Below are 27,098 nucleotides of genomic sequence, written 5' to 3'. Positions count from 1 at the left end.
ATAGACAGTACATCCTAGTGGATATACTGTCTTAGACTGGTAAACAACAAGTAACATCTGTGCTACACAAGTGCCAGTAGTAAATATCTGCAACCAGGGTCAATCTGACTACTCTCCTTCTGAGAATCAATGGTGCTACCATGATCTAATTCTTCACTATCCACACCCTGGGTTTCATCATTGAACTTAAATCTGGTTGGATGTTACTATACATACTAGGCCAGAACTTCATTTTCTGACTCTCCAAACCCTTTTCAGCATGGATAAGGCACAGCATAGGAGTGCAGTGATTTTGAAGAAGGGTCTTTAAATTGCAGCACTAACTTTGTTTCTCCTTCCTCAGATGTGGTCTGACCTGCTGAGTATTTTCAACTTCTGTTTTCATTTTAAATTCTGCAGCAGTCCGTGGACACTTTTATGCAATCCCAACTAACTTTCAGTATTTCAACAGACAGCACATATCAGCTTGTCTGGGACTTCTGCACCCACTTGTTGCAATGTGCAGTTCAGAAACTGGCAGGCTCATCTAACTTCCTTTTCACCCACATAAATATTCTGGTGCACCTGGCCTTTCAGCTTCACCTCAACCATGGCTGACTTAGAAAGCAGTTACCATCATTTGAATAGGATTGTTGACCTCAATTGCAAACCTAACAGAAGTTTTTTTTTACACATTTATTTAGTTTAATCATTATTTTCTTAATTTTTACACATTTATTTAGCTTAATCATTATTTTCTTAATCATTATTTCTTAATTATATCAATTAAGTTTTTGAATCATTTTGGACTGTTTTAAATAGTCTGATTATCAGCATCATTTTAAAGCAGTTCAAAAGATCCTTGTGAGCAGTGAGCTTTCAGAAGATCATCGGGGGGGCAAGGGGGGGGGGTGCATTGAGCCTTAACACCCACCATCTAAGGCCAAGTCAATGCCTCATCTCAAAGCACAGGTGTGGCAGCAAAGCCTTCCGAACATCTGAACAGCAAGAACTGCGAGAAGGAGTGTACGTGAGGAAGACCATTATTTACTTCTATCATTTCTTATCTTTGTAATGTGGAGAAGTGCAACAACATAAAGATAGAACCTTAAGCAGTTCTATCTCCTTTAACTCTATATTAAATTGATTGTGCACCAATAATTTCCAAATTCAGGGAATTATTTAATCAGTATCAAATTGTTTTTGAACTCTTTCTTCTGAGTGTACATTCCTCTTTAGTTCTAGTCTTTCAGATAAATTCTCCTATTCATATTAAGGGAGCTGTACAAAAGGGACCGGTTGTACCTGAGCCCAAGGGGGAAGCAATATTCTTCTGGCAGGTTTGTTAGAGCCGTTGGGGAGCATTTAAACTAATTTGGCAGGGGGTAGGAACTGGAGTGAAGGGACTCAGGATAGGATGGATGGTGAAACAGCAAAGATAGCGTGCAGTCAGACTGTCAGGAAGGGCAGGCAGATGATAGGATTAAATTGCTGCCAGCAGGGTGAGATCATGTATTATGAATGCAGATCAAAAAGGGTAGCGAATAGAGAACTCAAACTTGACGGCTATTATATACTGGCCTCTGAACAATAGCTAGGATGTGGACTACAGATTACAATGGGAAATAGAAAAGGCATGTCAAAAAGGCAATGTTATAACAGTCATGGGAGATTTTAACATGCAAGTAGATTGGGAAAAACAGATTGGTAGTGGATCACAAGAGAGTGAATTTGTTGAATGCCTATGAGATGGGTTTTTAGAGCAGCTTGTCATTGAGCCAACTAGTGGATTGAGTGCATTAAGTTATGTAATGAACCGGAGGTGATTTGGAAGCTTAAGGTAAAGGAACCCTTAGGAGGGAGTGATCACAATGCGATACAGTTCAATGAAATTTGATAGGGAGGAAGTAAAGTCTGATGTAGCTGTATTTCACTCGAGTAAAGGAAGTTACAATGGTATGAGAGAGGAGTTGGCCAAAGTAAATCAGAGGGAGTAGCTGGCAGGGATAACAACACAACAGCAATTGCTTGAATTTCTGGGAAAAATGAAGAAGCTGCAGAATTCCAAAAACAAAGAAATACTCAAATGGCAAAATAGTGCAAAACTGGCTGACAAGGGAAGTCAAAGCTAATGTAAAATCAAAAGAGAGGGCATACAACAAAACAAAAGGAGAGATGAGAGTGGATATAGGACCACTAGAAAATGAGGCCGGAGAATTAATAATGGGAGACAAGGAGATGGCAGATGAATTAAATGAGTATTTTGCATCAGACTTCACTGTGGAAGACACTATCAGTGTGTCAGGTGTTAACGGGTGTGAGGGAAGAGAAGTGAGTATAGTTACTACTAACAGGGAGATGGTGCTCAAAAAGCTGGAAGACTGGCTGGAAGTCACCCAGATCAGATGAACTGCACCCTAAGGCTCTGAAAGAGGCAGCGGTAGAGATTGTGGAGGCATTAGGAATGATCTTTCAAGAATCATTGGACTCTGGCAAGGTTCTGGAGGACTGAAAAATTGCAAATGTCACTCCTTTAAGAAAGGAAATTAAGGAAATTATAGATCAGTTAGCCTGATCTCAGTGGTTGGGAAGATGTTAGAGTCAATTGTTGAGGATGAGGTGATGGAGTACTTGGTGACACAGGACAAGATAGGACAAAGTCAGCATGGTTTCCTTAAGGGAAAATCTTGCCTGACAAACCTCTTGGAATTCTTTGAGAAGATTACTTGTAGGATAGATAAAGGGGATGTAATAGATGTTGTATATTTTCCAGAAAGCCTTTGACAGGGTGCCACACATGAGGCTGCTTACTAAGTTAAGAGCCTATGGTTTTACAGCAGAATTACACGTTGGAGCATTCACTAAGTGGAAAGTGGGAATAAAAGGATCCTTTTCTGGCTGGCTGTCAGTCACTAGTGGTGTTCTGCAGGGGTTGATGTTGGGACTGCTTTTTTATGCTGTGTATCAATGAATTAGATGATGGAATAGATGGCTTTGTTGCCAAGTTTGCAGATGATACAAAGATTGATGGAGGGGCAGGTAGTGTTGAGGAAACAGGAAGGCTGCAGAAGGATTTAGATAGAATAGGAGAATGGGCAAGAAAGTGGCAAATGAAATACAATGTTGGAAAATGTATGGTCATGCATATTGCTTGAAGAAATAAATGTGCAGACTATTTCTAAAAGGGGAGAAAATCCAAAAATCTGAGATGCAAAGGGTTTTGGGAGTCCTTGTGCAGAACACCCTAAAGGCTAACTTGCAGATTGAGTCTGTGGTGAGGAAGGCAAATGCAATGTTAGCAATCATTTCAAGAGGTCCAGAATACAAGAGCAGGGATGTGATGCCGAGGCTTTATAAGGCACTGGTGAGGCCTTATCTTGAACAGTTTTGGGCTCCTTATTTAAAAAAAGATGTGCTGGCATTGGAGAGGGTTCAGAGGAGGTTCACAAGGATGATTTCAGGAATGTAAGGGTTATCATATGAGGAACTTTGATGGTTCAGGGCCTGCACTCACTGGAATTTAGGGGGGGGGGAACCTCATTGAAACCTTTCAAATGTTGAAAGGTCTAGAGAGAATAGATGTGGACAGGACATTTCCCATCTGGGGGAGTCTAGGACAAGAGGGTACAGCCTCAGGATAGGTGGGGAATCCATTTAAAGCAGAGATGCATAGTAATTTCTTTAGGCAGAGGGTAGTGAATTTGTGGAATTTGTTACCACAGGCAACTGTGGTGGCCAGGTTGTTGGATGTATTAAATGTGGAGATTGATAGGTTCTTGATTGGACACAGAATCAAAAGTTACTGGGGGGGGGGGGGGGGAGGCTGGGGTCTGGGGCTGAGGAGGAGAAAAAAAAGATCAGCCATGATTGAATGGTGGAGCAGAGTCAATGGGCCAAACTGCCTAAGTCTGCACTATGTCTTATTACAGTAAGTCTGTAATGTATATTCTCCCCACGTCCGCATCAGTTTCCTCCAGTATCCTCCCACATTCCAAAGATGTATGGGTTAGTAGGTTAATTGGTCACATGAGTGTATCTGGGCAGGGCGGGCTCATTGGCAAGAAGGGCCATTACCATGTTGTATCACCAAATAAAATTAAGTATTTAATAATCCACCATCCGGAAGTCCTGATGGCTTAACAGCTTGTTCACCAGGCAATGCCTAATGCGCTCCCTGTCTGCTCACCAGGATCCTAATTGCCATGGTCCTATTAAACCTGTTTCACTGAAACTTTCATTGTAATATCGTGTAACAAGTAAAGAAGAGATTTAAAAGTGTGTAGTATTCAATAATTCGATAACCCTGCCAGACTGATGCTGCTAGTGTCCCAAGCATGTTGGATTATGACAGTCCATTGCACTTCACTTGGTCTTTCTACTCTGATCACTTACATGAGGCTGACAATTTCTGATCATCATCTTAAATAAAATCAGAAGATACTGGAAACATCCAGCATGTCAGGACACATCTACAAATAAATTTCAGCTTTGAGACACATATGACTGCAGGTACTGGGAACTGGAGCGGGGAAAAGAAGATCTGCTAGAGGAACTGTATCTGTGAAGGGAAATGGACCGTCAACATTTCGGGTCAAAACCATGCATCGGGACTTACTCTTTGATCAGACTGGGAAAAGTTTTGAATTGAATTGATTTGACTTTATTTCCTAAATCCTTTACATACATGAGGAGTAAAAATCATTATGTTACGTCTCCATCTAAATCTGCAATCATAGTTATTTATAACAAATAGAACAGTCGATGTAACATAGAAATACACTCCAATCAGCATGCATTAATCAGTCTGATGGCCTGGTTGAAGAAGCCTGTTGGTCCCGGCTTTTATGCTATGGTACCATTTCCCAGATAGTACTAATTGGAATATTGTGTTTGGGGTGACTCAGGACCCCAATGATCCTTTGGGCCTTTATTACACACCAGTCTTTGTGAATGTCCTGAATCATGGAAAGTTCACAAATACAGATGCACTGGTTGTCCGCACCACTCTCCAGAGTCCTGCGATTAAGGGAAGTACAGTTCCCATACCAGGCAGTGATGCAGCCAGTCAGGATGCTCTCAATTGTGCCCCTGTAGAAAGTTAACATAGGAATATAGAAAACCTACAGCACAATACAGGCCCTTTGGTCCACAAAGTTGTGCCCAACATGTCTCTACTTTAGAAGTTACTTCTTAGGATTTGGGGGCCCATATCAAACTTCCACAACCATCTGAGGTGAAAGAGGCACTGTTGTGTACAGACCAGTGAAGTCCTTGGTGATGTGGATGCCGGGGAACTTAAATCTGTTTAACCTCTCAACCCCAGATCCATTAATGTCAATAGCGGTTAGTCCGTCTCCATTCTTCCTGTAATCCACAACCTGCTCCTTTGTTTTTGAGACACTGAGGGAGAGGTTGTTTTCTTGACAGCACTGTGTCAGAGGTGGCTTGTTCTCTGCAGGCCACCTCATTATTGTTTGAGATTAGCCAATTTATGTAGTGTCATTGAAATATATAAATTAAATAGGTTTTAAACTGCAAAGGGGGGAAAGGGTGGAGAGAAAAAGGAAGATGATAGGAGCAGCAGTCCCCTTGACAGTCCTCTAAGTTTGCTTGCAACATTGTGAGCAACACACACAAAATACTGGAGAAACTCAGGTCAGGCAGCATCTGCAGAAAAAAAGTACAGTCGGCCTGAAACGTCGACTGTACTCTTTCCCATAGATACTGCTTGGCCTGCTGAGTTCCTCCAACATTTTGTGTGTGTTGCTCGGATTTCCAGCATCTGCTGATTTTCTCTTGATTGCGACATTGTGATAAGGGTTTTGGAGAAATCCTTCCTTTTGTTCCCTCTGAACAGGGGACGCAGTTAAGAATAAAACTATTGGTTGGTCTGTGTTCACAAATAGGCCAGACGAAGGGTAACAATGCTATAGGGGTCTGGTTACCAGATCGACCGATTTTATGTATTTTCCAACAAGAACAAAATCGACGTCTATAAAAATGGAACCAGTTCATAACTCGGGGACTGTCTATGACTCATTGTCACCTCCATCGACCACTGTCCATAGAAACCCTAACTTCTCCCCAAACTATCAGCTGATTCTCTCGGGCCAAAACAGATCCGCTCCCCACCGGCGGACCCGAAGCCGTAGCCCGAGTGTGTCTGGCAGGTCGGAAGGTTTAGCGGTCGGACCAGGCTCAGGCACATGTGTCGCCCTTGACAACAGAGACGGCGATGGTGGGGAAAGCGAAGCAGGCTCGGTTCAGGTTGCATCCTGCTGCCGTGAAGTTGACGGGGTCGGCGAAGGCGGAGAGTGAGCCTCCCCGAGATTCTTCCCTGTCTTGGCCACCGCTTCCACTCCCCGCGGCTGTCAGAAGTCAGCTGAAGGAGGTGAGTGATGGCAGGGAGGCAGCTCCGGCCCAAACCGGACGAGACGCCGGCAGATTGTCAGCTGCTCTCGGGAAAGTTCCCTTCAACTTCACTGACCTAACTCTCTCCTGTTCGTCGCTCAGGATGCCGATCACTTGTCGACTTCGATCTTCGCTGGTACCAAGATCGATCCGAAGTTGCTGGTTAGAAAACTGGATGATGAAGACTGCAAGACCGTGGCATCCAGTAAAAAAGGTAAGGTCAAAACGCCCGAGTTTGTACCGTGATGTTGGAATTGCATCGATCTTCACAAACCATTGCAACACTTTTCGTGGATCGAGCCACGATTGTTATGTCGAGGTTGCCAGGGATTTTTCTTCAGTACTTCCTGAAAAAATAGGTTGGGAATAACTTTCAATTGCTTTTTCAAGCTTGCTTATGTGCTTTCACAGCCTGGAAAATTAGACTGAATAATTCAGTCTGTTTCATGCCTGTTCAATGGGTAACTCAGCAATTTGGCTGTTCCATACTTTTTAGTTGGGAAGCAGCATTTTTGGCTAAATCGGTTTTCATGGTTTAAAGTGGCAGTCCTAAGACTTCAGTCTGAATACAAGGCATACTCTGAATGAATGTGTTCGTTCATACTCTGAACACATGCTCACTCCCCCATTCTGAGCAATTATTGCTTTCAGTTACAGTGTTGTCTGTGAATTTAAGTTTGAATCCCGATTACTTGATCTTTATTTTTCAACACAAAGCACAATGACCAAAAGCACTTTGGGTCTAGGCACAACTTTATTTTAAGAGTTTATTTGTGTCTTGTTTTCCTGTGCAAATATTTGTGAATCAGATTAATGCCAGCTGATTCTACAAACTTTTATGCTTGTTTATCTGAATAATAATGTTTAGATGAGAGTGGCTGTTGTATGGAGGATCACAAAGGAAACTTGTTCTTCACATAAAATGAAGAAAATTGATTTTGAAACAGCAGGGTTAATACACCATCATTCATTCTCTTTTTACTGAATTATTTGAAGTCTATGAGCTGGGCATAGGGAACTAAATTCTTTTCAAGTCTTGAATGAGGTAGGAGTATGCATAAGTGGCTAAAACTTTCAACTGGGTTAAACAATATTTGGAACATTGGGGGTGTAGTGGAAAGTGAGGAAGGTTATCAAAGCTTGCAGGATCTGGACAACTGGGAAAATGTGCTGAGAAACGGTAGATGGAAGTTAATGCAGACAACTGTGAGGTGTTGCACTTCAGAAGGACAGAGCATAGTAGGTCTTGCATGGTGAGCAGTAAGGCACTGAGGAGTGTGGTGGAACAGTGGGTCTCGGAAAACAGACACATAACTTCTTCAAAGTGTGGATAGGTTTGTAAAGAGAGCTTTTGCCACATTGGCCTTTGTAAGTCAAAATATTGAGCAGAGGAGTTGTGGTCTTATGTTGAAGTTGTATAAAATATTTGGTGAAACCTGATTTTGAGTATTGTGCGCAGTTATCTATCTACAGGAAAAATGTCAATAAGATGGAAAGAGTACAGAGAAAATCTATGTTGCCAGGCATTGAGGGCCGGAGTGAAAGGGAGAGATTGAATAGATTAGGACTATTCCCTGGAGTGTAGGAGAATGAGGGAAGATTTGATAGAGATATACAAAATTATGAGGGATATAAATAAGATAGATGAGGGTCGGAGAGACTAGAACTAGACATCATGGATTAAGGATGGAAGATGAAATGTTTAAGGAGAACATGAGGGAGAGCTTCATTCAGGGTGGTGAGAGTGTCAGTGGAAGTGGTGGATGCAGGTTCAATTTCAGTAATAAACAGAATCTTGAATATGTTCAAAATACATTTATTATCAAAGTAAGTATAGTGTATGCAACCTTGAGATTTGTTTCCTTATAGACAGCCACAAAACAGAGAAACCCAATAGAACCCATTAAAAGACAGTCAAACTCAATGTGCAAAACAAAAGAGCTAATCGTGCAAACAATAAAAAGTTAGCAAATAACATTCAGAACTAAAGTTCATGGTAATGAGTTCAGAGCCACAAAGACAGTCATCACTGCAGCCTGTACGTGGATGGGAGGGATATGGAGGGTGTAATGTAATGTGTGAGTATCCATAGGTCAGTGTGCATATGACATTAGAACAGAACGGTGGTTAAGGAAAATGGAAGTCTGTTGAATAAATGTGGTTGTTCAATATACTGCGGTGTCCGAGTCACATCAATACTACATGGTGTCAGAAGTAATTAAGAAAAAAAAGGAGTGAAAGATGTCACTGTTACAGCCACCATCAAGTTTAAGACTACGAGGTAATCTTGCTGTGAACTGGAAAATATGGATCCTGCAGTTTGAGCTGTTTTGCATCGCTAGCGGCGTAGCTGAAAAGACGGAGAAAGTGCAATGTGCTACGTTTCTGCATGTGGCGGGGCAGAGGCAATAAAGGTTTGCAACACGTTTGTCTTCCAAGATGATGAGCAAGATAAAATTGAAGTGTTGAAGAAAAAGTTTCAAGATTACTGCGAACCGAGAAAAAACCTACTGTACGTCGGACCCAAAGGCTCAAGGACTGACAGAGACCATAGATGCATATGTAACAGATTTGAAGAACAAGGCAAAAACTGTGAGTTCAGACAATTGCATGATTCTTTAATATGCAACAGAGGATTGTATGCAGCATACAAGATGATCAAGTGAGAGAGGCGGAGCTTACATTAGAAAAGGCGATTGACATCTGCCGTGCCAGCGAGGTCACGTCAAGTCAGGTTAAAGTGCTCAATGAAGAGGTTGATGTGCACAAAATAAAAACTGAAAACTGACAAGAGTAGGACAAAGCCAGCTCCACGGGATGATCAAAGGAAGTTAATTGCAACAGATGTGGTTATATACATGGTTACAGGAAATGTCCAGCCTTTGGTAAGACTTGCAAATTATGCAGAAAAAAAATCACTTTGCAAAGATGTGCAAATCGCAGGAGCACACAAGGAAAATGCATGCTGTGGAACAGAGTGAGGGCAACAGTGACATGTTCATTGGCACAATTGAAGTGGAACAGGATGTATGCATCAAGAATATTGATAATGCAGAGGGAGGATGAAGATGATTGGATTCAAGATCTGATAATAAACAGGAGGAATGTGACATTTAAGCTTGACACTGGGGCAAAGTGCAATGTAATGTCAGCAGAAACATTCATCTCACTGGACATCAGAGGAAGACTGAGAAAATCCACCTGCAAACGTTGCATATTTCAGCCAAAAGACGGCGCCATTGGGAAGGAAACGCTCATCTGTGTATACAAAGGACAGAAACACAAGATAGAGTTTGAGATAGTACAACAACTTGATACAGCAATATTGGGCAAAGCAACAGGCACAAAGCTAGGCCTGGTGAAGCGAATCTATGGTGTTGAGAATGAAAATGACATTCTCAAAGACTTTGCTGACTTGTTTTCTGGATTAGGATGTTTACCAGGGAAACACCATATCCAGATTGATCCAACTATTGCACCAGTTGTGCATGCTCCCAGAAAGATTCCAGTAGCTCTTAGGGATCGAGTAGTGGAAGAGCTACACAGAATGGAACAGATGGGAGTCATAACAAGACAAGTAGAACCGACTGACTGGGTGAATAGTATGGTGACAGTGGTTACAGAAAAAAAGATGAGTATTTGCATGGATTCACAAGATCTCAACTAAGCCATCAAAAGAGAGCACTATCCGCTGCTCACGGTTGAAGAGGTTGTCTCCCACATGCCTAATGCGAAATACTTCTCAGTATTAGACACAAATCAAGGTTTCTGGCAGATCAAGCTGGATGAGGAAATTAGGCACTTTCAACACGCCCAAAGGGAGATATCATTTCCTGCATCTACCCTTTGAGATTTCTTCTGCGTCAGAGGTATTCCAGAGGTCCGTGGCACAAATGATTGAAGGCCTGGATGGGGTGGTCAACATTATTGATGATATACTGATATGGGGTGACACAATTGAGGAACATGATCAGAGACTGAGGAAGCTTCTGGAGAGAGCACGTGAGTACAATCTAAAACTGAACAAAAGTAAATGTAGGATCAGAACTACAGAGATCAAAGACATAGGTCACGTACTCAGCACTGATGGGCTAAAACCAGATAATGAAAAGGTCAGGGCTGTGGTACAACTACCACCACCCGAAGATAAGCAAGAACTATTGAGGTTCATGGGCATGATACAGTATCTTGCCAAATTCATTCCCAACTTATTAGAGGTCAGCGCTCCACTTCGAAAGCTACTAGAGAGCAACACTGAATGGCATTGGGAAGACGAACAAAAGAAAAGTTTTGACACATTGAAGCAGTTGGTTACCAATGCACCAGCACTCAAGTTCTATGATGTCAATAAACTGATGTCTGTAGATGCCAGTTCGGAAGGAATAGGAGCTGTTATACTGCAGGATGGGAGGCCTGTGGCGTATAGAGCACAAGCACTTACGGACTGTCAACGCTGATATGCTCAAATCAGGGAATAACTTGCCATAGTTTATGGGTGTGAGAAGTTCCACCAATCTGTATATGGCAAAGAAATCCAGGTTGAGAGTGATCACAAACCACTTGAGAGCATCTTCAAAAAGACACTCCACCAAGCTCCTATGAGGCTGCAAATGATGCTTCTCAGGCCACAGAGGTACACTCTCACAGTCACCTATAAGCCAGGAAAAGAACTGCACATCGCTGATGCTTTGAGCCGTGCTTACCTCAAAGAGCAAAAGGAAGAGTTGCTAGGAAGAGAGCTGGAGGTCAACTGGATTACACCTCAGCTACCTATCTCTGAGGAGAAGTTGAACGTGTTCAGGAAAGCGACTGCAGATGATCCTGAAATGCAAATGTTAAGAGACATGACAATGAAAGGATGGCCAAAAGATGTTTCAAAAGAAATGCAGAAATACTGGCCATTTAAAGAGGAAATCAGCTATGCACCAGGACTAATGTTCAAAGCGGCAAATCTCGTCGTACCAAAACAAATGAGACAGGAAATGCTCAACAGAATTCATGAGTCACACCTGGGGATAGTGAAATGTAAAGAAAGAGCAAGGGACATTCTTTATTGGCTTATTAAAGCAATAGATTAGAACTGCAGAAGTAAGATGATTAATTTCCAGGGCAAACATACAATAGATTAACTTTTCAAGAGAAAATACTCTGCTTTCTTTGTTGCTTATTCCCTGTTCCCCAACCCATTCCATAATTGAAGTGGTAGACAATATTTTTTAAAAAGTCACTTAAATTCATTGCATTTCAGAACCAGAAACAGAATCAGGTATTAACAAATTTCACGTGACATGTGTCATGAAATTTGTTAACTTAGCAGCAGCAATTCAATGCAATACATAATGCAAGAGAAAAAAGCCAAAATAAAATAATAATAAATAAGTAAATCAATTACAGTATATGTATATTGAATAGATTAAAAATCATGCAAAAACAGAGAAAAAAATATATTAAAAAAGTGAGGTAGTGTCCAAGGGTTCAATATCCATTTAGAAATCAGATGGCAGAGGGGAAGAAGCTGTTCCTGAATCGCTGAGTGTGTGCCTTCAGACTTCTATACCTCCTACCTGATGGTAAGGGCATGCCCTGGATGCTGGAGGTCCTTAATAATGGATGCTGCCTTTCTGAGACACCCCTTCTTGAAGATGTCCTGGGTAGTTTGTAGTCTGGTACCTAAGATAGAGCTGACTAAGTTTACAACCTTCTGCAGCTTCTTTCAGTCCTGTGCAGTAGCCCTCCCACCCCAATACCAGATAGTGATGCCCCATTCCTGATGAAGGGTCTTGGCCTGAAACGTTGGCTACTCTTTTCTCATGGATGCTGCCTGACCTGCTGAGTTCTTCCAGCGTTGTTTACGTATTCAGTGATGCAGCCTGTCAGAATGCTCTCCACGGTACATGTATAGAAGTTTTTGAGTGTATTTGTTGACGTACCAAATTGATATATTGGGACCAGGCTAGATCCTCAGAGATCTTGACACCCAGGAACTTGAAACTGCGCACTCTCTCCACTTCTGATCCTTCTATGAAGATTGGTATGTGTTCCTTCGTCTTGCTCTTCTGGAAGTCCACATCAGCTCTTTTGTCTTACTGACGATGAGTGCCAGGTTGTTGCTGTGACATCCACTCCACTAGTTGGCATATTTCGTTCCTGTACGTCTTCTGGTCACCACCTGAGATTCAAACAAAGCTTTGGCTGTATCGTCAGCAAATTTATAGATGGTATTTGAGCTGTGCCTAGCCACACAGTCATGTGTATATAGAGAGTAGAGCAGTGGGCTAAGCACACACCCCTGAGGTGTGCCAGTGTTGGTTGTCAACGAAGAGGATATATTATCACCAATTGACATAGATTGTGATCTTCTGGTTAGGAAGTCGAGGATCCAATTGCAGAGGGAGGAACAGAGGCCCAGGTTCTGCAACTTCTCAATCAGGATTGTGGGAATGATGGTATCAGATGTTGAGCTGAAGAGCATCCTGACATAGGGGTTTGCTTTGTCCAGGTGGTCTAAAGCCGTGTGGAGAGCTATTGAGATTGCATCTGCCATTGACCTATTGTGGCGATAGGCAAATTGCTGAGGCAGGAATTAAATCTAGTCATGACCAATCTCTCAAAGCATGTCATCACTGTTGATAGCACTTAACTGCTAGATATTCCAGGCCTAGTGAGCAGAATTGGGACAGCACCGATTTATTTGTACACCAAGATGAGTTGATCATGAAGAATACTCCTCCACCTCTGCTTTTGAGCAACTCTATAGATCTATCCTGACGGTGTATAGTAAACCTGTTGATCTGAATCGCTGCATCCGGTGTGGAAGGGGTTAACCAGGATTCCGTAATACTAAAAGACACACGAAGTCCTAACTTCCCCCTGATTCAGCACCCTAGCTCTGAGTTCATTAATTTTATTCACCAGAGACTGCATGTTTGCCAGTGAGATAGTTGATATAGGGAGTTTCTTTAAATCACTTGTATCACTGATCTGCAGCCACGCTTCCTCTGTGGAATCCTATAAGGTCATATTTGTCCACAACCGGTATTGTTTCCGTCTATTTTAAGTGGCAGTAGTTCATTTAAACACATCTTTGTTGACGGTACTGACCCTGGATCTCCCATCTTTTGTTTTGGCTGTTATGTTTACAATTAAAAAGAATGTGGTTGAATAGGCTTGCCTTTATTAGATTCCCATGTTTCCCTCGTTCTTATAACAAATTATTTTTGAGTGATTTGGCAAAAAAGAAATACAGTGGATTCCAGTTAATTTGGCCATGGGTTAATCAGGGCAGCTGCTTATTTGGGACAAGTCTTAAAGAACAAAAACTAATTGAGAAAATGGCCAGGATTCCCTTCATTTATTTGGTCAGGAGAATGTCGCCAAGCACTTTCCACCTAGTGTCAGTTACATGCACTTATGTGGCTGTTAGACACAACCCTCTGCTTAGAGCTGTTTTTAAATAGCATCAGTTACGTGTGTTTGTGTTCAAAAAGCAATGATTGTAGTAACTGATAGTTGGTGAGAAATAAACAATGACACAATTCAGAACTGTTTTGCTCTCTGTAGTTCAAGCATTCAGGCTTGGAGATGTCAGAAACAGCCGGGATTGAAAATGAAACTATTTCACTACTTCAACAAGTTAGGAAGTAGGAAGAAGTTGAAGGTATCAACAATCATTTTACAGTGTTAAAATGAAGATTTGGAAGATGCAATTCTCCAAAACTTTCTTTGAAGACAGTCCATTATCTGCACTCGATGTCTGTGCTGATTTTGTTCATTTAGAGTCGATCAAAAAACATGACAGCATACACTGGATAAATTCCTCTGTTGATAACTAGTAGGAACTAATACACAGTTTTATAGTACTGTAGTAGTATTGCCGGTATTCTAATTTGTTCAGTATTTTATTTAAATGCATAATTTGTTACTTAAATGATAGTTTGTCTTTTTTTAACACCATTTTAACTATTTCCAAGGAACTTCAGACACCAGCTAATTGGGGCAGCAACTTAATTGGGCCAAGATATACTAGTTTTGATGTGTCCAATTAACTGAAATCCACTGTATATCTGAAGAATGTTGAGTCTTCTTGGATAGTTTTAAAATACCACAAAATAGTGTGGATTTAAGAAATCTGAAGTAAAAATAGAAATACTCAGTGACCACATGACTGGAAGGCAACTGTCAGGCTCATGGTGCATCAAAATGGAACAGATGTAGTAACAGGTCCAGTAAGTTACTGAGGACCACATGTACATGCAGAATTATGAGGAAACTCAAGGAAAATTGTAGGAGTGCATCCATCTACTGTGTTTATTTCCAATATTTAACTCAGTCCCTTCAACACGTTGTTGCACTTAAAGCAGTCATGGCAGAGTCTGTGAATTCCCCATAGGCTTCTTTAGCCAAAGTAAAATCAGTGGAATAGATCTGGAAAAAAGTCATCATCAACCCAAAGGACTGCCTCAGTTGACCTAGATTGAGAGGGCTCTGCTTTGAGGAGAGATTAGATGGAATCCCTATTTATTCTTTATGTTTGAAAGAAAATAAGAGATGAACACTCTTAAAAAGTTTCTGGATTGACAGAAGGTATTGACAGAAAAGTGATAGCTGGTTAAAAAGAAACTTCATTCGGAGTACAAGATTTTGGAACAGGCTTACGTAGATCTTTTTAGACAGTTAAGGCTCTGTAACTCTGTAAGAGTAACCATAATTGTGTCTTTCAAAGTGGTTATGAGAAAAGATTAGGATAGACCAAGGATAAGGTGGGTAAGATCAATTTTATGAAAATAAGTTGGAACCAAACAAAGGTAGTCTGAGAGCATTTACTTGCAGCTAGGTCTACATCTGCAAAGTGGGAAATACTCAGAGGGGAAGGTTTCGCTGAATTCCAAATTAATTTTCACTTTCTAGTTGGAAAATTCCATACTGAAAGGGGAAGATGAAGTGCAAGTCTCAATAAGTTAAGAGGTGGCCACATTTTTACCCCTGGAACAAAGGATGTTAAGAGGATGCATGATTGATGTATGCATACAAAGCTAGGCAGGGAGTTAAACATCTCAAATATCACACAAGCTGGAATCTTTCTTTGGGTTTTCAATGAGAAAACTTGTGAAACTGCAGAAAGTTAAGTAAAATATGTATTAAATTCAATCACCATGTGCCTAAATATAGTAATACTATCTCTACTGCCCTTACACTGCATTGCATAGAAAGCTAAGCAGGGAATTTAAACACCCTCTCAAAAGTAATTTGAGCCAGAAGCTTTCTTCAAGGTTTTTAATGAGAAAACTTTGTAAAATGCCCAAAGCTAAGAAAAATACATATTAAATTCAAAACAGATCTGTTGTGCTAATACTATTGATTATTCTCATAATTAGTGTTAACCAAGGTAATACAAACATGCAGCATTCTGTAATATGTCATGTAGACCAGAGTGAACTTGTGGCACAACGATAGCTTAATAGTGATAAACCATAAACACAATACTTCTTTCAAAGTATGTTTATTAAATATTTACTAATATTAAGAAAGTTTAAACTCTCAGATATTGCTGTTTCAATGGCAGTTAAAGAGTGGAGGGAGAAGAATGTCTCACTGCTGTATGTGCTTCATTAAAATCCAAATTAACTACACCCTATCCTCGTTATATGCGTCTTCAGATGATGCAGATTCACAGTTATGTGAGGAACCTGTTTCTGCCAACATCTCCTTATATGCATCCAAAACTCAGTTATGCAAGGAGCACTGCTTTCCCGCCAATACAAGTCACGTGCGCATGCCTCATAGTCTCACTGTTGGGACGAGAAGCAACGCTTTCCTGCCAATACAAGTCAGGTGCGCGCACCTCACAATCTCACTCCCACCAGTCTCGCATTGGTTTTGGCAAGGTGTGCATGTGTGATTTTGCGCTCTTAAACTTTTGTTGGTTTTACCTACGGTGCAGTGATTTTGTGCTTGAAATATTTATGCCTCCTAAGCGTCCAGTGTCATGTCCTGGGCCATCAGGCGAGTGGCGGAGAACCGCTTTAATACTTGAAGTTGGAAATTATAAACAGCGCGGCATCAGCTGAAGGTAACACAGCTCTGGGGCACTACTGCCGGGAACAGAATCTTGCCTTTAAAGTTCTTTTGTTGCTTGACAATGCGCCAGCCCATCCTAAACATTTGGACAGCATTCATCCTAACATAACAGTGCGTTTCCTGCCGCCTAACACAACATCGCTGATTCAACCACTCGACCAAGGTGTGATCCACATTTAAGGCGTTTTTTTTACGGCAAACTGTCTCTCAGATGCTGCAAGCAACAGACGATTTGGAAATCTCGGGAGTTTACCAACGGTAAGGGAATGGTGGAAGTTGGAACACTTGGCACAAATGGCGATGGACGCGGACCCAAGTTTAGAATGGAGTCAGCATTTCAGTTGTTCTCTGCCGTCAACCCTTCTTCCCTACAAACAAATTTATGCTGAAAAACAAAATGCTGCCAAGCAAACAATCCTCACCACTTTCTTCAAACTGGTGTCATCTCCTGATGCAGGCAGATCTGAGAGTTCTGTGAGTCTCCTTCATCCCTTGCTGTGCTTGATATGATCCTGACAACCACAACAACCACTCATCTCCCGGAGTGAACACACCTGCCAATGTTGGTGAGTACTGTACACCCTACTATGTTAACTTTCTATGATATATTACATTGAATATTACCTTAAATTGATGAAATACACTACGAATGTTGCCTTGTGGTATTGCTTTTGTGTCGTATTGGTATGAAAATGTGAATAAGTTACAGGTAAAGCATATTTAGGAAGCCCTCTGGAACTCATCCCTATTTCCTCCATTTAAATAACAATTCACATTATGTGTTTCACATTATGCGTCAACTGCTAGGAACGTATCCCCCGCATATGACGAGGATAGGGTTTACGTAGGAAATGACGTAAAAAAACAGCTTGCAAAAAGGAAGTGAAACTTGTATAGAACAAACTGCATACAAAACTAGAACCCAGAACACTTACTGTCTAACACCCATAAGATGTCAATTTAACTACTGAAACTAAAAGTCAGATCATTTCATTAAGTCTTGGGACAGTCTCATTGTAGTGGTTAACCGTTCTTGCTTTGAAAATGTTGTCCTTGATGACATACTTTGACATACATGTTAATGTTTGAGCGGATTGGTACTCACCCAGAATGACAGATGAGTGAGTTACCTCAGGAGTGAGTGTGTTCTCTTAATGCATCCTCCTACTCAGAAGGGGTCTGGGTTTACGAGGTTAACTTGGGATTGGGAGAAGTTCCTGCCTTGTGATGTACTGCTTTCTCTCTGCATACACCTGCCTTTGAACAACATGAAGGATTCTAACCTTTGCTCAGTTCAATTGCTCTGCGCTGAGAGGTTGCTTACAAATATGTCAACCACTGCAGAGGCTGTCTTTGGCTACTCTTTGTTCATGATGTGAAGGAAGACCTCATCTTCAATGGAAGGTTCCAATTCATCATCATCTTCTGATTGACAGATTACAGCTTGCCTGAATCTGGTTGAGCAGAGGTAGATCAGGGTGCTTGGTTTGCTTCCCTACAGTCTTTTTCATACAGATCCTGCTCTCACAGGGCCTGGAGTAACTTGGGTGTGTGTTCTCCTGACATTTTTGAACGTGCTGAGAATGAGTTGATGAGTTCCAAAGAGGCAGATTTCACCTGCTGTGACCCAACCCAGTTCTAGTTGTTGGGCATAAAGTGCGTCATGTTAACCATTGAGCTGTTCATGTATCTTGTGTGCACAGATGATGTCTCTGCTAAACAACTGGAGAATCTGAGCGGAAGAGTCTTTCTTTCTTTCTTTCTAAATCTTTTTATTATTATTAGTAATATGGACAAAATACAAATGATATATTGATAAAGAAATTACAAACATACAAATTCCATTACATATGAAAAAAACATAAACAATACTTACAATATAAATGAGTTTACCAAGACATAAGCCATACAATATATGTATGAACAAGGTAAGTCTAAATATTTCATAATATATGATATAAAAAAACAGAAAAAAGAAAAAAAAATAATGCAAAACTAGCTAATCTACTAATCTATTAACTAATCACTAATATAGAAGAAAAAAGAAACAAAAAAAAAGAGAGAAAAAAAAGGGGGCTGTTTATAATATCTCACAAGAATAAATATTCATCAATGCCGTCACTTCCGGTCCTCTCAACATACATAAGCTTAAAGCTGGGAAATCAAATGAACTTGGAACAGGGTCATATTACATCATATGAAAATGTTGAATAAATGGTCTCCATAACTTTTCAAATTTAATAGAAGTCTCAAAAATACCACTTCTAATTTTTTCTAAATTTAAACATAACATAGTTTGAGAGAACCAATTAAATACTGTGGGAGGATTAATTTCCTTCCAATTCAACAATATAGATCTTCTAGCCATCAGAATTAGAAATGCAATCATTCGACGGGCAGAAGAAGATAAATGCAGTGAGTCTAACATTGGCAAACCAAAAATTGCGGTGATAGGATGAGGTTGTAAATCAATATTCAAAACCGCAGAAATAATATCAAAAATATCTTTCCAATATTTTTCCAAAAATGGACAAGACCAAAACATATGAGTTAAAGACGCAATTTCAGTTTGACATCTATCACAGATAGGACTAATATGAGAGTAAAAATGAGCTAATTTATCCTTGGACATATGGGCCCTATGTATGACCTTAAATTGTATTAATGAATGTTTGGTACATATCGATGATGTATTAACTAATTGAAGAATTCTATCCCAATTCTCACTAGAAATAATAAGGTTAAGCTCTCTTTCCCAATCCTTTTTGGTCTTATAAAGGGGTTCTGAATGTATCTTCATAATTATATTATAAAGTTTTGAAATAAGCCCTTTTTGAAAAGGGTCTAATTCAAATAAACTCTCCAAAATATCTGAAGGCACAAAATTTGGAAACGTAGGGAGTACAGAACTTAAAAAATGTCTAATCTGTAAATATCTAAAAAAATGAAATCTAGGCAAGTTATATTTGTTGGATAATTGCTCAAAAGACATAAAACAATTGTCCAAAAATAAATCAGAAAATCTTAGTAATCCCTTAGTTTTCCAAGCCGAATAAGCTTGATCTATAATGGAAGGGTGGAAAAAACAATTAGATACAATAGGACTATTTAAAACTAATTGAGTCAACCCAAAAAATCTCCGAAATTGAAACCATTTACGTAAAGTATGTTTAACTATCGGGTTGTCAATTCGTTTCAGCAATTTAGAAAGAGCAAAAGGGAGAGAAGTCCCTAAAATAGAACCCAAAGCATAAGCTGATACAGATGTAATTTCTAAACTCGCCCAACGAGGGCCGAAAGATCCACCCCCATCTTTCAACCAGCATAACAAGTATCTAATATTAACTGCCCAATAATAAAATCTGAAATTAGGTAATGCTAACCCGCCTTCCTTTTTTGTCTTCTGTAAATATATTTTACCTAACCTGGGATTTTTATTCTGCCATATATATGAAGAAATTTTTGAATCAACATTAGTAAAAAAAGATTTCGGAATAAAAATTGGTATTGCTTGAAAAATATTTAAAAACTTAGGTAAAATAACCATCTTAATAGCATTAATCCTACCTATTAGGGATAAAGATAATGGTGACCACTTAGTAAACAAACCTTTAATCTGATCAATTAAGGGTAAAAAATTAAATCTAAACAAATCTTTATGGTTTTTTGTGATTTTGATCCCTAAATAAATAAAAGAATCATTAACTAATTTAAAAGGTAGATTTCCATAAATTGGGACCTGATTATTCAAAGGAAACAATTCACTTTTATTAAGATTTAACTTATACCCAGAAAACTCACTAAATTGAGCCAGTAATGATAAAACTGCTGGGATGGATTTCTCCGGGTTAGAAATGAGTAGTAATAAATCATCTGCATACAAAGATAATTTATGAATGTCTGTCCCACGATTAATACCCAAAATATCCTGTGATTGTCTGATGGCAATTGCCAAAGGTTCTAAGGCAATGTTAAATAGTAATGGACTAAGAGGACATCCTTGTCTAGTGCCCCGAAATAGGCGAAAAAAGGGAGATCTTTGATTATTGGTAAACACTGAGGCTACTGGAGTATGATAAATCAATTTAATCCATGATATAAATATCGGACTAAAATTAAACCTCCAACACATTAAATAAGTAAGGCCATTCAACTCTATCAAATGCTTTCTCTGCATCTAATGAAATCACGCATTCTGAAGTGTCATGTGAGGGAGTATAAACAATATTCAACAATCTCCTAATATTAAAATAGCGATTTTTAATAAAACTGGTTTGATCTTCTGAAATAATTTTGGGTAATACCTTCTCCAATCTAGATGCCAGTAACTTGGAAAAAATCTTGGAGTCTACATTCAATAAAGATATTGGTCTATAGGATGCACAGTTAGTAGGGTCTTTATCTTTCTTCAATATTAGAGAAATGGAAGCTCTATAAAAAGATTGTGGCAAATTCCCCAATCTAATAGCTTCCTCAAAAACCTTACATAACCAAGGGGAAAGAGTAGCGGAAAAAAATTTTAAAAATTCAACTGTATAACCATCTGGACCCGGTGCTTTCCCAGAATTCATTGAGGAAATAGCCCCTTTAATTTCTACATCCGTAATAGGAGTATCCAATATTGAAGGATCATCAGATGATAATCTTGGAAAATTTAATTTCCCAAGAAAATCAGACATGGTATTATGATCTTGAGGAAATTCAGATTGATACAGGGAGGTATAGAAGTCTTGAAATGCCTTATTTATCTCATCATGATTAACTGTCAAATTCCCATTCTGCTGATAAATCTTAGTGATTTAACGTTTAACCAAAGCATTCTTCAATTGACTAGCTAACAGTTTACCAGATTTATCACTATGTATATAAAAATCAGATCTAGTTTTCATTAATTGATTTTCAATCGAGGATGTAAGCAATAAACTATGTTCCATTTGAAGTTCAACCCTTTGTTTGTAAAGCTCCTTACTAGGAGCAATCGAATATTTCTTATCAATCTCTTTAATTTTATCAACCAATAAAAGAGTTTCCGTCTTAGTACGTTTCCTCAAACCAACAGAATAAGAAATAATCTGTCCACGTATATACGCTTTAAAAGTGTCCCAAAGTGTTCCGCAGGAGATATCATCTGTAGAATTAGTTGAAAAGAAGAAGTTGATCTGCTCCTCCATAAATTTTATAAAGTCTGAGTCTTGCAATAAGGTAGAGTCAAATCGCCATTGTCTGGCATTAGAAGCTGTATCCGTAAATTTCATAGAAAGTAATAATGGAGCATGATCAGAGATAGCTATAATATCATAGTTACAACCAATTACCAATGGAATAAAACAAGAGTCTACAAAAAAATAATCAATTCTCGAATAAGAGTGATAAACATGTGAGAAAAAAGAAAACACTTTGTCTTTAGGATGCCGAAATCTCCAAACATCAAAAACTCCATTGTTAGTCAAAAAAGAGTTAATACAAGTGGCCGACTTATTAGGTAAAGTCTGACTAGTTAAAGATTTATCCATCAAAGGATTTAAACAACAATTAAAGTCACCACCCATTATTAACTTTTATTCATTTAAATTGGGTAAAGAGGTAAATAAGGACTTAAAAAAGTCAGGACTATCCACATTTGGAGCATAAACATTAACCAAAGCAACCTTTTTATTACAAAGTAAACCCATAATTAACAAAAATCTACCATTCGGATCTGAAAAAATATCATGTTGAACAAATGGAATAGAGGAGTCAATAAAAATTGAAACTCCTTTTACTTTAGCGTTCGAATTTGCATGATACTGTTGACCCCGCCAAAATCTAAAAAAACGAAATTTGTCCTCCTTCCTCACATGAGTTTCTTGTACAAAAATGATATGAGCATTAAGTCTTTGGAATACTTTGAAAATCTTCTTTCGTTTAATTGGATGATTTAAACCATTAGTATTCCAAAACACAAAATTAATGGTTTGAGCCATAATTCTAAAATCAATCCTTTGGTATAGAAAGGGTTAACCAACTTGTAAACTCATGCACCCGGAAGAGGAACAAAAGTAAAGAGAAGACCCGGAAGTGACAACAACACAGACATATTTGAAGTTCAAAAACAGCCCAAATGAAAAAACTAACACAAACTGATGCAAAAAAGATAGAATTAGGAAACAGACCATCCTCCCACCCCCCAAGAAAAAGAGAAAAAGCCAAAATATGACTTAAAAAATAAGACTAATTCTACCCCCATGTCAGCTGAAGAACACTCCATATATAAAGGATATATATAAAAGAATCACCCCAACTTTAAAAAATTAAAATCGCTATAATAAAAACCATATTTCTAAGTATAGTTAGTTGTAAAAAAAATAAGAATATAGTCACTAAAAAAAATTATAAATCGGGCTGTAGCCCAGACAAAACAAAAAATATTTAAGCTATGATAAGCGATGCATTGTAGGAAGAAGACGAAAGAAAGAAAAAAATAACGCCATCTTAAGCAAAACCAAAAATCTTTTTCAAAAAACCACCATCTTACTCAAAAAAAAAATTCACCTTCAAAGAATTAAAAATATACCTTCGAAGGAACAAAGTTAATGGACAAGAATGTAGTATAATGGTTAAAGTGTATAAGGCAAAACAATTGATATAATGAAAACACACTTTAACTTAAGTATAAAGTATAGGATGAACCTACACCAATAACCAGAGGTTAATTCTGGTTTAAGAAATCGAGAACCATCTTACATGATCAGAATCGTTCATTTATTAGAGACTGGTGTCTGTAGCAGTAAGGAAGTTCTTCTCCAGATAATTTCTCACTTCTGAAGTTGAAAAAAAAACCTGGCGTGGAGCATTCGATGGAGAGATCCGAAGCTTCGCAGGGTATAGGAGCGCAGGTTTCAGATTTTTCTCTTAACATTCAGCCATCAACGGTTTAAAAAGAAGCCTTTTTTTTAAAAGGTCAGGGCTAAAGTCTTCGACCAGACGGAAGCAGTAATCTTTGAATTTAACCATTCCTGCCCGACGAGCTGCACGTATAAGTTGTTCTTTGTCATGTACATAATGGAACCGGACAATTACAACCGAAGGTTTGTCTGTAGCACTCGGTGATCGACGCCAAATTCTATGTGCCGGATCCAATAAAGGAGGGTTATTCGGGAAAATCATCGGAAACGCTTCTTTTAAAAGTTGAGCAAAATATTTCGAAGGGTATCTTTTTCTATGCTGTCTGGAAGACCAAGTAGGTTCTGTCTTCTGGACCGATTCTCAAAATCGTCACTCTTGGCTTTAAGGGCTTCCATCAGCTTAATGGTCGAAATTAAATCCTGTTGTAGTTTTTCAAAAGTCAAATCTCGCTTCCGAGCATCTTCTTGCAGAGATGCGATAAGAGCTTGTTGCTGGTTAACTACTGAATCCGTCTTAACCATGTACTCTTGAAAAGCCTTTTAAAAATTGTTGTAGTTGATCAAATTTTTTGTCCAAAACCTCCATAAACAATTCATAAGTTAATTGAGTTTGTTGTGGCGGAGCCTGCTTCTTTCCGTTACCGTTCGGATTGCGTCCGGGTTCTCGTCCCTTAGACCTGAGAGACATTTCTGTTTGCATATCTTCAAAAGTTCACAACAAACTCTTGGCAGTAAGTTCAAAAAAAAATTAACAAAGAAACTTTCGGTATAGGTAAAAATAAGCTGAATAAGGGTGATCAAAGGTTAAAAAGAAAGTAAAGGTTATGGAGCGAATCCAAAACGGTACTCACTCCATGAGTGTCTCCCGCTGAGTCCAACAGAAGAGTCAAGTGGGGAAATCTTGTCAGCTATGTCCTTAAGGTATGGATGACCTTGTGCAGCTTTAGGGGTTACGATTTTGGTCATGTTGGGAATATGATTGCACTCAATGAGGGTTGGCAAGGGTAAGCAGACCTCCCCTCATAGTGACTCCACAACAAACACTTTGGCTCTTCTTCTAGCAACTTTTGATGTTCCAGAACATATCTTTAGAGTGAATGAGGAGACAGAATCTTGGATATCGAATGTGTAAAAGAATGTTGACTTTGCCAATGACATATTACTCTGATCATCCAGTATAACACATGCCTTTATTTTTTGCTTGGGATGTCCTTCCGGTAGACACTGGCTAGAAATATTTTTGAACAGGATTTGCCTTGGTACCCTTTCCCACATACCTCTGTGCATGAGAAAGTAGCTGCATCTGATGGATGCTCAGCTGGCTTCCCGCTGTGCTCTGATGCAGGTGTGCGGGAATCAGCAGTAGCTCAAGGCGCTGACCTTGCATGAACCACTGATCACTGTTGCACTCAGTGTATGATAGCAGTGTATGATAGCCTTGCAGTCCTTTGCTGAGTGCTCCTTCATAAAGTGTTACTGGTCTGCCAGCAGCTTTTCTCTGAACCCCTTGCACTTTCTTAAAGGGTGAAGTTTCTAATGGGTGAGGCATTATCTATTGGGGTTCCTGGCAGATTTTTCTACTTCAGTTTTGTTGATCTTGGTTTTCCATGTTTCTACTAGAGACCTGGCTTTGAATAAGGTTCTGCCATTGCCAGGTGTTGAGAGCTCAAAACTAGGGTCATTTTGCATTTCTGCGTGGTGGCAAATTTCACAAAGAAGGAAAATGGTGGATAGGGGACCTGATGCTTACTCAAACTCTTCAGTTATCCACCGTTCTTGCATGTTGTTTGGTAGTTTCTCCACTATAAGATTCATTCCTCTTGCAGTGTCCCAAGAAGCTCAGTTCTGGCGGGTAAGCCTTATTTTTTGCGGCTTGTAGTTCTGACAATGGATCTGCAAACTCCAGTAGCTTCTGTGGGTCTTTGTGTGTGAGAGCTTTGGAAAGCTGTTGAGTCTGCTGAAAAGATATTCTTCGATTTCCTCTGGAGGCCATGGAATTTGTCCAGCCTCTGCCACAGCACTTGCAAACCCGTAGCTGCATTATCAGTGTGCACTGCCCTAACCCTTGTTTCCCCATCAAGTCACTTACAGAGAAGATCTAGCTCTTCGCTAGGTTTGAGACTTAGTCAATAGACAATAGACAATAGGTGCAGAAGTTGACCATTCGGCCCCTCGAGTCTGCACCGCCATTCTGAGATCATGGCTGATCATTCACTATCAATACCCAGTCCCTGCCTTGACCCCATATCCCTTGATTCCCCTATCCATCAGATATCTATCTAGCTCCTTCTTGAAAGCATCCAGAGAATTGGCCTCCACCGTCTTCCGAGGCAGTGCATTCCACACCTCCACAACTCTCTGGGAGAAGAAGCTCTTCCTCAACTCTGTTTTAAATAACTGACCTCTTATTCTCAATCCATGCCCTCTGGTACTGGACTCTCCCAACATCTGGAACATATTTCCTGCCTCAATCCTATCAAATCCTTTAATTATCTTAAACGTTTCAATCAGATCCCCTCTCAATCTCCTCAATTCCAGCGTGTACAAGCCCAATCTCTCCAATCTCTCTGCGTAAGACAGCCCTGCCATCCCAGGAATCAACCTAGTGAATCTACGCTGCACTTCCTCAATTGCCAGAATGTCCTTCCTTAAACCTGGAGACCAAAACTGTACACAATATTCCAGGTGTGGTCTCACCAGGGCCCTGTACAAATGCAAAAGGACATCCTTGCTCTTGTACTCAATTCCCCTTGTAACAAAGGCCAACATTCCATTTGCCCTCTTCACCGCCTGTTGCACTTGCTCATTCACCTTCATTGACTGGTGAACTAGGACTCCTAGGTCTCTTTGCATTTCTCCCTTACCTAACTCTACACAGTTCAGACAATACTCTGCCCTCTTGTTCCTGCTTCCAAAGTGGATAACTTCACATTTATTCACATTGAATGACATCTGCCAAGTATCTGCCCACTCACCCAGCCTATCCAAGTCTCCCTGTATTCTCCTAACGTCCTCTTCGCATGTCACACTGCCACCCAGTTTAGTATCGTCAGCAAACTTGCTGATATAGTTTTCAATGCCCTCATCTAAATCGTTGACATAAATTGTAAAGAGCTGTGGTCCCAATACAGAGCCCTGTGGTACCCCACTAGTCACCTCCAGCCAGTCCGAGAAACACCCATTCACTGCTACCCTTTGCTTTCTATCTGCCAACCAGTTTTCTATCCATGTTGAAACCCTGCCCCCAATGCCATGAGCTCTGATTTTACTCACCAATCTCCTATGTGGCACCTTATCGAATGCCTTCTGAAAATCTAGGTACACAACATCCACTGGCTTACCCTCGTCTAACCTCCTTGTTACACCCTCAAAAAACTCCAACAGATTAGTCAAGCATGATTTGCCCTTGGTAAATCCATGCTGGCTCGGCCTAATCCTATTTCTGCCATCAAGATGTGCCACTATTTCGTCCTTAATAATGGACTCAAGCATCTTCCCCACGACTGACGTTAGGCTAACAGGGCAATAGTTCTCCGTTTTCTCCTTCCCTCCCTTCTTGAAAAGTGGGATAACATTAGCCACTCTCCAATCTTCAGGAACTGATCCTGAATCTAAGGAACATTGGAAAATGATTACCAATGCATCCGCAATTTCCTGAGCCACCTCTTTTAGAACCCTCGAATGCAGACCATCTGGACCCGGGAATTTATTAGCCTTCAGTCCTACCAGTCTACTCATCACAGTTTC

The 27,098-nt window shown here is 39.8% G+C and overlaps 1 protein-coding gene across 1 annotated transcript in view; it reads left to right on the top strand.

Annotated features, from left to right (window-relative positions):
- Nucleotides 1-6,159: 6,159 nt before the first annotated feature.
- slx9 (SLX9 ribosome biogenesis factor) overlaps nt 6,160-27,098 on the top strand; it is a 147,849-nt gene continuing 126,910 nt past the window's right edge. The window contains exons 1-2 of the mRNA XM_059967202.1: nt 6,160-6,370; nt 6,493-6,604. Of these exons, the coding sequence (XP_059823185.1) occupies nt 6,215-6,370; nt 6,493-6,604 (268 nt within the window). The 5' untranslated portion in view covers nt 6,160-6,214. The remainder of the gene's footprint in view (nt 6,371-6,492; nt 6,605-27,098) is intronic.

The sequence above is a fragment of the Hypanus sabinus genome, chromosome 4, assembly GCF_030144855.1.
Source record: "Hypanus sabinus isolate sHypSab1 chromosome 4, sHypSab1.hap1, whole genome shotgun sequence".
In the NCBI taxonomy this organism is placed as follows: Eukaryota; Metazoa; Chordata; class Chondrichthyes; order Myliobatiformes; family Dasyatidae; genus Hypanus; species Hypanus sabinus.
Note: the sequence above shows the minus strand (reverse complement) of the source record. Positions and strands in the feature narration are given on the sequence as shown.